The sequence below is a fragment of the Leucoraja erinacea genome, chromosome 2 (assembly GCF_028641065.1).
Source record: "Leucoraja erinacea ecotype New England chromosome 2, Leri_hhj_1, whole genome shotgun sequence".
Lineage (NCBI taxonomy): Eukaryota > Metazoa > Chordata > Chondrichthyes > Rajiformes > Rajidae > Leucoraja > Leucoraja erinaceus.
The window spans coordinates 117,606,060-117,620,442 of NC_073378.1; the positions used below are offsets into that span (position 1 = coordinate 117,606,060).

Here is a 14,383-nt window from a genome sequence, read left to right on the forward strand (position 1 = left end):
CTCAAAAATTGACAGTATCAATTTTTCTTTTATGTTGGGTTGTACTGAAATGTATTTGTAATCGAAATCAATCATAAAAATAATTGTCTCCAGACATATCTGTCAATGAAAATAAATATTCACAATTTTTCCGTATTAATTATAAAATCGAAATGTTTGTTTCATGTCAAAATTGATTTCAGAAATTTTGATTTATAGCTTAATATTTGCATCTTCTTCCTTATCGTTTGTTTTCTGCAGTGCTTTGTCATGCTTTTCCTGATGTGTAACCTTGTGTCTATCTTTAGTTTCAAATCATATTTATGATACGAGAATTTGAATGCAAGAGATTTAATGGGTCCTGGTGAGACGGTTTCTGTAATATTGTGCAAAAGGTTTGCCTCCCTACCCAAGGAAGCATTTACTTGTAATACAGGGAGTGATCAAAGGTTGACTAGATTAATTTATGGGATTGAGTGTATTTCCACTGAAGAAGCGTTTGAATAGGAAGGGTTAATTAGCAAGTCCAATCTGGAAAAAGGGTCCCAACCCAAAATATTGCGCAGTCACAGTATGCTGCCTGATCTGCTGGGTTCCTCCAGCACTTTGTGTTTTGTTCAGCACTCCAGCATCTGCAGTTGCTTGTGATTCCTTAAATAGAAGGGGTCTGTTCTCTGGAGTTTGGAAGAATGTGAGATGATCTCAGGAAACAAGACTTTTTTGGTGTTTGAATGGCTGTGTACATGGTTGATGATTCCCCAGGCTGGAGTATCTACAACTGGATTTTCACAATCTCAAAATAAGATTGAGCCATTCAGGAAGAAGAAATGTCTTCATTCTGAGGGTGCTGAATGTTTGAAATTCCCTTCCCAAAAGATCTGCAGGGGATCAGTGACTGACTGTCTTTAAGACCAAGATCAATAAACATTTAGATAATAAGGATATCAAGGAATATTGTATTAGAACAGAAATGTGGCACTGAGTTAAAATAAATCAACCATGTCATTATTAAATGTCAGGCCTGATGCAAGGGCATAAATAGCCATGTGTGCATCTGTTTCTTTTTTTTCAATCTCAGCTCCTTTTGCTTCAATCTCTAAGATCATTTGAAGATGTCTGAAGAAGTGCACCAACCCAAAACATCGCCTATTCATGTTCTCCAAGGATGCTGTCTGGCCCGTTGAGTTCCTCCAGCACTCTGTGTCCTTTTCTGCTAACCAGCATCCCAATGGTTCTTTATTATCACATGTGCAGATGTATAGTGTGAAATACAGTTCTTTGTTTCTACTACTCATGGTTTGATGGACTACAGAGAATTTTTTATTGAGTTCTGAATTACTGAAAATCAATTTCCTAGTTTTGTCAGGACTATTGCATTTCTTCACGATTTTCATAAATACACTGCCGTTTTGCCTTTTTTTTCATTCAGTATTATAGAAGTACATTTATCACCTTCCTGTGCCTGCCCTGTTTTACACAGGGTGAGTGTGGATAACAAATATAGAAACAAGAAACTGCCAATTCTGGTTTACACAAAATGGTACAAAGTGCTAGGATAAGTCAGTGTGCCAGTCAGCATCTCTGGAGAACATAAATAGATGCCGTTTCAGGTCGGGAAATGTCACCTATCCAGAGATGCTGAGCTACTCCAGTACTTTTGTGGGTGATAAATGTCATTTTGTTGGTGGTATTTTTGCCATTACAGAAAAAATATTTGTGAATTTATATGATAGTTATGCAATTCTCTTATGGGTGGTGTTGTGAAATATGGAGTACAGTAAGCATACCATGATTAACAGGATGATGATGGTGTTCTTTTACACTGAGGCGCTCCAACAGCACCAACCAAGTGGACTGCTTCAGAGATGGGCAAAAAAACCTAGTTATCCAAATTTCACAAGTGTAGCTGATATAATCCTCAAATAAATATATTTAAGGAGTTGGATATTGTTCTTGGGGCCAGATGAATCACGGGATACCAGGATAAACCTCGAAAGATTTTGGATTTGAATGATCTGCCATGATCATATTGAATGTCACAGTGATCTCACAAGGCCAAATTGTCGCCTCTTACTTTTCTGTATTTCTTTGTCATTAAACTATATGTAGATCACAGTTCAAGAGATCACGTTCATCCATACTATTACTAAAACTCTCTTCTTGTCCCCTTCTGGTTTGCGTTGTTTTTAAATTTGCTCAAAAACGGTACCCTATATCGCTAGGATTTTTTCACCACCTTACTGTTCTCCTCTGCTCCAAGCGCACCAAGTTTTGTTCCGATCGGTTAAATATCACAAAAATATCACAAAAGTTATTGGTCTGTTATTCGCCGGAACGGCGACGCCTCTTCCGGAACCCGCTCTCAATCACGGGTGCCGAGAATAAAGCTGGCGGATCGGTGTGTGGGCTGTGTTTGCGGCTGGGGGCTGTGAGCGCGACAGGCGCCGGGGATGGAAGCCGTTGATTGAGTCCGGAGCTAGGTCATGGTGCCGGTGAGTGCGGTCGGGGCCGGGAACCGGTGCCACCCCGAGTGCTCCCCCTTACTCTCCCCCACGGCTCCTCCCCACGCCCCCCCCCCGCTCCTCCCCCACCGCCCCCCCGAGCACCCACGCCCCCCCCTCTCCTCCCCCACGCCCCCCCCGCTCCTCCCCCACGCCCCCCGTTCCTCCCCCCCACCAGACCCCCTTCCCCCCCCCCCCCGTTTCCTCACACATTCCGAAGATGTGCAGGTTTGTAAGCCCCCTTCCTTGTCCCTGGTGCGTGTAGGATAGTGTTAGTGTGCGGGGATCGCTGATCAGCGCGGACATGGTAGAGCGAAGGGTCTGTTTCCGTGCTGTCTCTGAACTAAACTTTGAGGCCTCCATCAGCAAGGTTAATGACTGAAGGATAAGTTTTCCATTTATGGTGTTCTTTGTGACAGCACTGAATGTTTGGAGTACAATGCAGGAAATGTACATGTCGGTCCTGGGTTTCTTCTTCCATTAGTGTGCAATTTGTTATCTTCTTTCAGTGAATAAGAATACACAGTAAGCAAGTGGAAATTTGACTTGCATCGTTACCATGAATTAGTGAATTTTGGACAGTAGGTTTTTAAAACAGTGGTTTGTGGTACCATTACTCTTATTTCATGCTATATATCCATCTGCTCTTGGTTATAGGGAAAGAGCATACTTTATTGTCAGCTTAAAATCGAGAATGTGGTTGATTTGGATGCAGACTCTGTGGTTCCAAGCAGATTGGGAACATGATATTTAATACAAAAATGTGATGAGTTAAATTTTGGGAGAAGTTCCCCATTAAATGATTCAGTAACAGAGGAAATTACAGACTATGTACATTTGTTGATAGATAATCTTACTTTTGCTTAGATGTGAAAATCTATTACAATCATAGCACGATAAGTCGTTCGTTATGACACAAATGCATTAAGTATTTTGTGCACCATTATGCTTCAAACATAAGGCTGTATGACTAAACAATGAAATAGTTTTGTTGGCCCTCATCTACTCTTCTAGATATGCACTCAATGTTGAGAGATCCATAGAAGCAGAAAACATATGTCTGCATTACGCTGATGAATAGGTTAATGTTAACCTGCTGGAAAAGTGAATTTGTTTTTATATCCATACAGTAAATCTGTCTGTTTACTTTACAGTTAAAAGGGATCATTATAAGAACACTTCAGATGATATGTCTTTTATTGCTTCTGCACTTCCACACAAATTTTGCTTTATGGACTGAAAAATAAACATTATTTGAGTTGATGTTTTTTCCCCCACACTTTATTATTTAAATTTGAAGTAAAATGGAATACTTGGTTCAATGGAACATCTGGTCTCAACTAATGCAACTCAGATGTGTTTTGCTGAACCGGCTCAGTGTAACGAGAGGGAGCATTAAAATCTTTTAATTCCTTAATGTCATTGGAAATAATTTTCCAACAGTAAAGTATGGAAAAGAGGGAGACATTAAAAAGCAAGATTTTTTTTTTGCCAACAAAATGTAAAGAATTGACGATTATGTTATTATAGATGCACCGTTATACAAGTGACTTTTGTATGTAGTCAGTTTTCTGGCAGATGCCCAGAGTATGGGGCAGGGGCAACTGGATGCCAAAAATATTTTTAGATGCAATTACCCTTTTGTTACTCACTGGAAACATCTATTGTTGAGGTTTGCAGCATTTTAAATTAAAATCATACAATCATTACAACATGGAATGCGGCCAGTGGCCCATCATGCCCTCAAGAGCTCTGTGCTGGAGAAATCTGGTGAGACCCATTCCCCCAGCTTCCTCTTTGTTGTCCTGTAGTGCCTTCTCCCCCAAATATTTGGCCAATTCCCTGTTAAGAGCAACAATTAGATCTACTGCTGTCCTTACAGATGATGAATCCCAGGTCACATCTTTTCATTGGCTGGAACAATTTATTTTTGTCAACTCAATTGGATCCTTTGTGGTTTTAAATACTTGTTTTCCACCACCTCTCGACTGTATCTCTCCAAGCAATATTATCCTTTTTTTTTTTTGTCCTTTCTATCCACAAAACCAAAGTACTTAATTGCAATGAACATTCTTGTTTTCTTTTCTTCACCGCTCTCCAGGGACTTCACTTTCTTCATATAATCCATTGACTTGACTGAATGCAATGTTTTATGAGCAACCAAATCATGATGCCATTAAAATAAAAAATTACGTAACATTTAATGTATTTTTAAAGTCTAATCCTGTTTTTTTTTTTTTTTTAACTCGCCTTGTTAACCTATCCTCCAACCTATTAATATTTGTACATGCAGATTCTCTGGAATTGTGACTAGAGTCAAATCATTCAATGGTGCAACAGGCAAAATATGGCTCACACATATTTCTTATTTTCATAGTGCTGTTTTCTCTCTCTCTCTGCATTAGTTCCACAAACATGCTGCCAATGTTGTGTTTATTCTTCATTTTTACTGATAAATCTATCATCATCATCAGCGGTCAATTGAAACGAGTATGACTGTCTTCTCCTCCCCATAGGGTCGTCTACTTGTAGGTCTGTAGAGGCCGATGCACGATCCACACACCTTGGTGCAACGTGGGCAGTGGAGACTGGCAGTGGTTGGTAGTCGTCGAGCCCCCTTCTCTCTCTCCTTACGGTGCTGTCGCTTTGTCTCTGCGACACGCCGTAGTTCCATTTCGTGATGTGCAGCTCCTTCCTGCACAGATTTCCTCCAGGAGCGCCTGTCCAGTGCAATGTGCTCCCAGTTGCTCGATGTGATGTGGAATTTCTTCTGACTGTTCTTGATGTTGTCCTTGAAGCGTTTCTTTGGCCCACCGGGGGTTCGCAGACCTTCCTTCAATTGGGAGTACAGGATTTGTTTCGGGAGATGTGTGTTGGACATGCGGATAACATGGCCAGTCCATCGAAGTTGGTGCTGCATTATTGTGGTGGTGATGCTGGTCACGTTGGCTTCCTCCAAAATGCTGATGTTGGTGCGTTTGTCCTCCCAGCTGGTCCTCCGAATCTTTCGTAAGGATCTGTGATGGTATTGTTCCAGGGCTCTCGAGTGCCTGCTGTAGGTGGTCCATAACTCGGCTCCATACAACAGGGTGGAGAGGACAACGGCTCCATAGACCAGCAGTTTTGTTTGAGCCTTTAGGTCCCGGTCTCCAAAGACTCTGAGTCTGGCGTAGGCTCCGCTGGCACAACTCAGACGATGGTTGACCTCAGAGTTTATGTCATCTTTTGAGGAAAGAATGCTGCCGAGGTAGGGGAAGTGGTCAACGTTTTCAAGAGTGATGTCGTTCACTTTTATATTCGGCTGGGTAGACGGCTGGTTGGGTGGAGGTTGATGTAGGACCTGGGTCGTCTTAATATTTAAGGCTAGGCCCATACTCTGTATGCCTTGGCGAAGGCATTCAGGATGCCCTGAAGGTCTTCTGCAGAGTGTGCTGCAATGGCACAGTCGTCCGTGTACTGAAGCTCCATGGTGGCGGTGTCACTGACTTTGCTCTTCGCCTTCAACCTATTCAGTTCTGTGGAGGATTGGGATCCCCTGTGGCAGCTCTTCACCAATGAGGTGAAATATGGCAGCAATGAAGACGACAAACAGGGTTGGTGCAATGATGCTTCCATGTTTGACCCCTGTTTCCATAGTGAAGGGCTGAGCACTGTGACTGACATTCCATCATAGAAACATAGAAATTAGGTGCAGGAGTAGGCCATTCGGCCCTTCGAGCCTGCACCGCCATTCAATATGATCATGGCTGATCATCAAACTCAGTATCCCGTACCTGCCTTCTCTCCATACCCCCTGATCCCCTTAGCCACAAGGGCCACATCTAACACCCTCTTAAATATAGCCAATGAACTGGCCTCAACTACCCTCTGTGGCAGAGAGTTCCAGAGATTCACCACTCTCTGTGTGAAAAAAGTTCTTCTCACCTCGGTTTTAAAGGATTTCCCCCTTATCCTTAAGCTGTGACCCCTTGTCCTGGACTTCCCTAACATCGGGAACAATCTTCCTGCATCTAGACCTGTCCAACCCCTTAATCATGTAGAAGCCTCAATATTCTGATGTACTTGTTGTGATAACCGTACCTTGATAGTATGCTCCAAAGAGCCTGGAGGTCTACCGAGTCAAAAGCCTTTGTCAAGTCTGAAGGCCATGCACAAAGGCTGCCTTTGTTCACGGCATTTTTCTTGGGAGATGGCGTGCTGTGAATATCATGTCTGCTGTACCTCTGGATGGGCGAAGCCACACTGATTCTGGGAGTACCTCCGCAGACAGTGGTAGAAATTGTTTTGCGAGGACACGAGCAAGGACTTTGGCTGTTGTTGACAGGAGCGAGATGCCCCTGTAGTTTCCACATTCACCCTTGTCCCCCTTCTTAAAAATTGTGTTTTTAAGAAGGGGGACAAGACTGAATGTGGTAAATCTATAACACTAACAAGATTTGCACACACGTCAATCACATTGTACTTGTGATGTACTCTTCTCTGTATCTGGGTGGGAATACTCAAATCAAATTAGTTGCACAGAATTTCTACAATTTTGATTATTTTGATCAAATTGATTGATTGATAGATACAGCACGAAAACAGGGCCTTTGGCCCATAGACCATCGTTCACCCATTCACACTAGTTTTATGTTTTTCCGCTTTTGCAACCATTCCCTACACACTTGGGGCAATTTACAGAGACCAGTTAACCTACCAACTTGGGTGTCTTTAGAATGCAGGAAGAAATGGACAACCCACAGGAAATCCACTTGGTCACAAGGAGAATTGAAGGAAAAAACTTGTTTTTACTTTTTCATAGTGTATGGGATTCACAGCCAGAGTTGGGTGAATTATATTCTGATGAAAGGTCAGCATATGGAGCTGTGCAGCACAGAAATGAACCCTTCAGCACATCTCGTCCATGCCAGCTGTAATGCCTATCTATGCTGATTCCATTTGCCTGCATTAAGCCCATTAATTCCTGCATGGAGTATCCAAGTGCCCTTTTGCGTCTGCCTCCTCTTCTTGCAGATTGCTCTACCTAACCACCACCATTCATGTGAAAAAAAATTACTGCTGAGATCTCTCCTAAATTTCTCCCTTTCCCCTTGAATTTTTGCTCTCTAATTTTAGATTCCCTGACCCTGGGTGAAAAAGGTTCTGGCTCTCTACTCTATCTGTGACAGTCATGATTTAAAACTCTAAGGTCACCCCTCAACTTCCTCTGTTCCATTACGACCAAACCCAGCCGATCTGATCTCTCCTTGCCACAAAAGAGCTGGTGGAATTGCTGTCTTACATTGCTGCAGCTAGAGACATTGGTTCAATCCTGACCTTGGGCGCTGTCTGCGTGTAGTTTGCACATTCTCCAGGTGACCGTGTGGGTTTCCTCCGGGTGTACTGGTATCCTCCCACATTCCAAAGACGTGCTGGTTTGTAGATTAATTGGTCTGTAAAAAAAAATGTTTAATTAAAAAATTATAATAATCCCCCTAGTGGAAAACAGAACTAGTGTGAATGGGTGATTGATGGTCGGCGTGGACCTGGCGGGCTGAAGTGCCTATTTCCACGCTGTATCTCTAAACTACTCTAAAAGCTCTCCATTACAGGCAACATCTAAGTTAATCTGATGTGCACTCTTTCCAATGCTTTTGCCTTTGGGCCCTCGTTGCATCTTGGTGATCAGTCTGCTGGCCCTTTCTGCTATAAATAACTAAAATCAATTTTATACATATGTATGTAGTAATTCTCCACAAACCACCAGTCTTTGTATAAATAATCCTGCTTTCATTAGATGAAACTCTTGTAGTTACTGTCAAATTCTGTTTGTGTATGTTTATTTGGGTTGCTCTACATTCTACTGAGGATCCAATCATTTTTTTTCATTATGTAATGCATGATAAAATTGTCCATTGGAGTCCATGATTATTGAGGCTAACAGAGCTCGCCATACTTCCAGTTAAATTTACAAAAATAGCGAGAACGCAAGGATAAGAACTGAAGCAGGTCATTCAGAACCTCCTTGGATGCATTTCTATTTCAGAGCAGCACAGTGGCGCAGCTGATTGAGCTACTACCTCCCAGCACCAGAGACCTGGGTTTGAACCTGATCTTGGGTGTTGTCTGTGTGGAGTTTGCATGTTATCCCTATAGCAACATAGGTTTCCCCCAGGTATTAATTTGGCCTCTGTAAAATTCCTGTCCGTATGTAGGGGGTGGCTGAGAAAGTTGGATAACATAGAACTAGTGTGTTTAAGAAGGAACTGCAGATGCTGGAAATTTAAGGTACACAAAAAAGCTGGAGAAACTCAGCGGATGCAGCAGCATCTATGGAGCGAAGGAAAGATGCTGCTGCACCCACTGAGTTTCTCCAGCTTTTTTGTGCACCTAGAACTAGTGTGAATGGGTGATCAGTGGTTGATGTGGGCTGAAGACCCTGTTTCCACGTTCTATCTTTGCACTGCACAACGGATAAATTTTGCCTATTCTTTATCATTCCACAGTCAAAATTCTGGAATCAGTTTTTAAATTATGCTTTCATTATTGAAAGGAAAATCTTCATCTCTTTATTTTCAGATTCATAACAGTCGTGGTGACTTCCAACTACGTGTAACATTAGAAAACCTACTTTCAGCAGAGCAAGTTGGACGGTGGTGGATTGTAGGTTCTGCATGGAGTGTTGCTCCAATGATTGATCACGCAGGTTCCAAAACACAGCAAGATGTTGGAGAGGTGAGTATTTAGCTGGCTTTTTGTATCTTGGCCGTGGAGTTGGTCAATGCTAATGAAAGAAATTTCACTGCTTTCAAAAATATTGTGGCTGATATGCAGTGATTTTTTTTGAAATGTTCATAAACTTTCCTGGTACAGGTGCTAATTCTGTTTTCACTTTGTCGGCCTGTGTAATGGGTTGCTTTCCCTGTTTTAATTTTGTTCAGTGGTAAGTGCTCATCTATTTTCGCCTTGATCCCGGCAGTTCCTCGGTCGTTTCAGTCTTCCATGTCTTTCAGAATAAATGTCGTGTGAATATGTGTGGCTGAATATGAATTTGTATTACCTTTTTTCATGTCACCCTAGCGGGGCTACATGCCCTTAGGCGGCCTATGGCGACATTTTCACACTCTCCACATCCACAAGCTCGGGCTTTGGTGTGCAGACAGACGACATCCTGGATTTCGAACTTTCCTGGTACTTACAAACGCTTGATCACTTACAATTTACTGTCTCGAACAATTGAATGTCTATTTTATACTACATGGTATTTTTCACACCATCTTGCGGTGACCAGCGGGTCATCGACAAGGATGTCACACTGAATGAATCTAGGGCATTGATGACATTACACCTAAAGTAGTGTGTACCATTTTAGTCTCCACCTGCCTTTTTCTTTCTGAGGTTTCTCTCGTTGTTTTATTACAGTTATGCAAGCCATTGGTCAAGTCACATCCTAAGGATTGTGTACAGTTTTTGGTCTGCATCTGCACTTTTCCTGAACCCTCGCTTAGTTCTTCAGGCTCTGTAGGGCTAACAAGCTAGAAGCATGGCTCCCAGATTTGCCTGACAAAACAGCCATGTTCTCGTCAAAGCAAAAGGGTCTCAGATGGTATATTTTGAACCCCCACTCTTGGGTCATTCTGGTGGCCTTTCAAACATTTCTCACAGCTTAAAATATTATAAATTAATTCTCAAAAATAAGCTAAGCCACTTTAGTTTTGAAGGTTAATGTCTCTGTCAATGGGGTCACACTGCCTCTGGCAGTTATCCCTGACATAACGTTGAGGAGCCAAATATCGAATACATCCAGCTCTACCGCTCAGAACATTTCCAGTTTAATACTGGGTTCAGTGGAAGAGAATTTGATGCACCATCGCATTCAAAGTGAAAGGTGAGCTTACCCATGAGAAGGATGTAGTTGCTGGTTCTCTTCCACTCTTTGCCCAAAATGTTATGTATTGTTCAGATATAACTTTGCATTATTGTTTTCAATCAATCGTTTCAAAATTTCCACTGGCACATGGACAAAAATATGATAAATCGATCCACCATCCCATTATAGTGAAAGCAAAGGTGAATCAAGAACAGGCACAGTGGCAGCAGTTAGTGAAGCTGCTTTCTCACAGCTCCAGTAACACGGATTCAGTCTTGACCTCCAGTGCATATTCTCTCAGTAACCGCTTGAGCTTCCTCTGGGTGCTCTGGTCACCTCTCCCACTCCACAGAATGTGCCACTTGTTAAATGATTTGTCCACTAAAAATTGCCGCTGGTGTATAGATGAGATATGCCCGGGGGGGGGGGGGGGGGGGGGGCGGGGGGTGCTTGGGATTAATGTTAATATGGGTGGTAGCTGGTTCAAATGTCCTTTTCAACCAACTCTGATGTTGCATCAATGTTATTGCAACTCATGACCAGGTATCAAAAGAATGATGGAAATCTGAAATAAGAACAGGAATTGCTAGGGTACAACATCATCAACCCACCATCGACTGACTTCGCTTGAAAAGGAATTAAAAAACTCCTTATGATGCTGCCCGATCTGTTGAATATTTCCATTGGAGTACAGCTTATAAATTTTCATATATTGTAATTTCTTCATTTTCTTCAGTTTACGGTTTTCCAGTTCAACACAGCTCGGAATCAAAGTGGTACACCCATCCCCGAGTCCCCCATTCCCCTTTTCGCCCCACCCCGTCCCTTTTCACCCCATCCCGTCCCTTTTCACCCATATCTCTCCTCTCATTTCACTCCTTTTCTGACACCATTTTCACTTCTAACCTTTGTCACTTACATTCGCCCATTTGCAGATCATCTCTCCCTCACCTGTGTCCATCAATCACTTGCCAGGTTTTGTCCTGCCCACACCCCTTATTTTCTAGCTTTCTCCCCCTTACTCCTATCAGTATGAAGTAGGGTCCTGTCCCGCAATGTCAATCTGTTGTTTCCCTCCGTTGATGCTGCCTGACCAGCTAAGCCCCGAGAGCACTTTATGATTTGATCAAAAAATATTCAGATGTTCAATTAAAAAAAAAAAATAACTGCATGCATAATAATTGACAGAATGAATAACATCATGGTGAAAATAACACTGAAGTAAAGAGAGAAACTGTAGATAGCATTGGAACAGGTCTTTTGGCCCACCAAGTCCGCACACTGCCAATCATACAATAATCCTTTTTTTTTTTAATTCACCACGCATTTTAATCTACCCCACACAGATTCTACCATTCATCTAGATTCCACAGGCAATTTTAAATGACCATTTATGCACCCAACCCACATGTCTGTGGGATGTGGGCAGAAACCAATGTAGCCAGACGAAATGCGCATTATCACAGGGGGAAGGTGCGAACTCCACACAGTCAGCACTCGTGTTTAAGCTTGAACCCGGGTCTCTACGGTCGTGAGTCTGGCTGTGCCACTGTGCTGCATCAAACTTGGGAAATCAGAGTTTATTTGAATGTTGCTTTTCTCAAATGAATCTATGATATCCGCAAACTGCCCCATTGCCAATAATTTATCAATGGACAAACATTAGCCTGCTCCACCACAACTGTAATATTAATTATGAATTAACATATATTATTCCAGCTTGTTTGGAACATTTCTGGTTTTAAATGTGCTTTCCAACCAAGAAGATAAAACCGCATAATGTACCCTTCAAATGCAATCAATATTTCTCCATATTTGTTATGTTTTAGCTAAGTGGAAAACTTATGGAGCTGGCACGCAAACAGAGGATGAATACAGATATTCGGAAAAAAATCTTCTGTGTCATGATGACCAGTGAGGATTACTTGGACGCCTTTGAAAAACTCCTGAGGTCAGTGTCCAACTCCATGACTGGATCCACCTGCTACTTGCCAGCTCTTGCCCTGCCCCTTCTCCTCACTTCTTTCTTCCATCTATCCACCTTCTACTCTTATCAATCTGAAGGGTCATCACCTGAAATATCGTCAATCCATTTCCCTCAACATCTGATGCCTAACCCACTGAGTTCCTCCAACAGTTTGTTGCTTTTGGCTTAAGATCAGCACCCACTAGTTCCATTCCTGAGGACCAAATAACTTGACGCAGCTGACAATAGATGTTGAGCCAATTTGTGCTATCGGTCACAAAAGAATAACCTTTGACAGCAGCAAATATACAGCTTTGAGCCCATTCCACTTTGCCTAATGCCATTAGAGTATAACTAGTCAGTTCAAAAATCTTCCATGTCCAGAGAAAGTAAGTGGGGGTTAGTTAACAAGCAACATAGCACCGTGGAATGGTGACAGATAATTTGCTCCATTAATTCATTTGTGCAACTGAATGAGGTAAACACAAATGACTTCAATTCATAAAGTTGAAGGCACTACACAGGACTGGAATGCGTATAAAGGCTGGCACTTCAATGTATTAATAATAAGATGTGTCTCATTGATACAGCTGTCAATTTTCAGATTAATCTTCAAATCAATTGCTTGTACATTCAGATCACATTGCCTTAATCCAGGACCTGTATAGGAGATATCTGGGTAACCAAGCCAAAGCAGATTTAACTAATAATTTACTGTTGAGGTCCCTGCTCAGAGTATTTAGTATAGATTTTGGGAGGTCATGTTACATTTGGATAAGACATTGGTGAGGCTGCATTTAGAGGAAAGTGGTCAGATTTGGTCACCATGTTGTAGGAAAGATGTTGTCAAGCTGGAAAGGGTGCAGAGAAGATTTACAAGGATTTTGCCAGGACTCGAGGGCGTGAGCTATAGGGAGAGGTTGAGCAGGCTACGACTATTCCTTGGAGGGCAGGAGGATGAGGGACGATCTTATAGAGGTGTGCAAGATCAAGAGGAATAGATCAGGTAAATACATAGTCTTTTGCCCAGAGTAGGGGAATCAAGAACTAGAGGACATACATTTAAGGTGAGTGGGGGGAAAGATTTAATAGGAACCTGAGGGCTAACTTTACACATGGTCTGGTGGGTATATGGAACGAACTGCCGGGGAAGATAGTTGAGGCAGGTACTATCATAACATTTAAGTGACATTTGGACAGGTACATGGATAGAGTAGGTTCAGAGGGATATGGTGACATTAGTATAGATGGAGCATATTGGTCGGTGTGGGTAAGTTGAGCAGAAGGACCTGTTACCATGCTGTATGACTCCCCAGCAGAAATAAAATCTGGAAGTTAGGTGATTCAAAAACATTCAAAGTTGCTGAGGAATGTAAATACTTGCTCTTTTATTTTTCCCTGTTCTGACAATTTCCCTGAAATTAGCAAAAAATCAGTTAAAGTTCGCATCTACCTCCCCAGGTGTGTTGCTCACTTCTCCAGTGTTGGATGTATTCCTACATCATAACTTTGGTTCCAGGTCTTATTTTCACTGTTCAACCCTACATTCAAATTTAGCTTAGCCTGGTACCCAGTCTTTCAATTGATGATCAAGTTTTTTTCCCCCCATATTTTCTTTAAAATGTGTACACCTTATTCAGCTTGTGTAGTCATTGAATATTAAATAATAACAGCCCACTGATGTAGCAGGGGTTATTTTTAATTGAAATGTTATATAATCCATGGGACATATCTCACTGCATCAGCTTCATTCCGCTTCTCAACATGAACTCGTTTATTAACATTGAGCATTAGAAAATTGATATTCTTCAGCATTAACCTGCCTTTCCTTGAACAAGCACAAGAATGAATTCACTTCAAAGCATTTTTTAATCAGCCTTTGGAGAATTTCTTCACACAAAGATTACTCCGAATTTCCAAAATCAATTATTTTTTGATGCATCACCATTTCTGAACATTGGAGTGTAAGGATATATTAGAATCTAAATATTATTCATTGGTTAATTGTAATCATTTTTCTGGTCATCTGGTGTCACTAAATTGTTAACAATGTACTTTATATATGATTAAGTTTATATTATTCAGCAC

At 41.8% G+C, this 14,383-nt stretch overlaps 1 protein-coding gene across 1 annotated transcript in view; it reads left to right on the top strand.

Moving 5' to 3' along the window:
• Nucleotides 1-14,383, top strand: part of nom1 (nucleolar protein with MIF4G domain 1) — a 46,161-nt gene that overhangs the window by 18,266 nt on the left and 13,512 nt on the right. Inside the window, exons 6-7 of the mRNA XM_055664392.1 lie at nucleotides 9,039-9,194; nucleotides 12,159-12,280. Coding sequence (XP_055520367.1) covers nucleotides 9,039-9,194; nucleotides 12,159-12,280 — 278 coding nt within the window. The remainder of the gene's footprint in view (nucleotides 1-9,038; nucleotides 9,195-12,158; nucleotides 12,281-14,383) is intronic.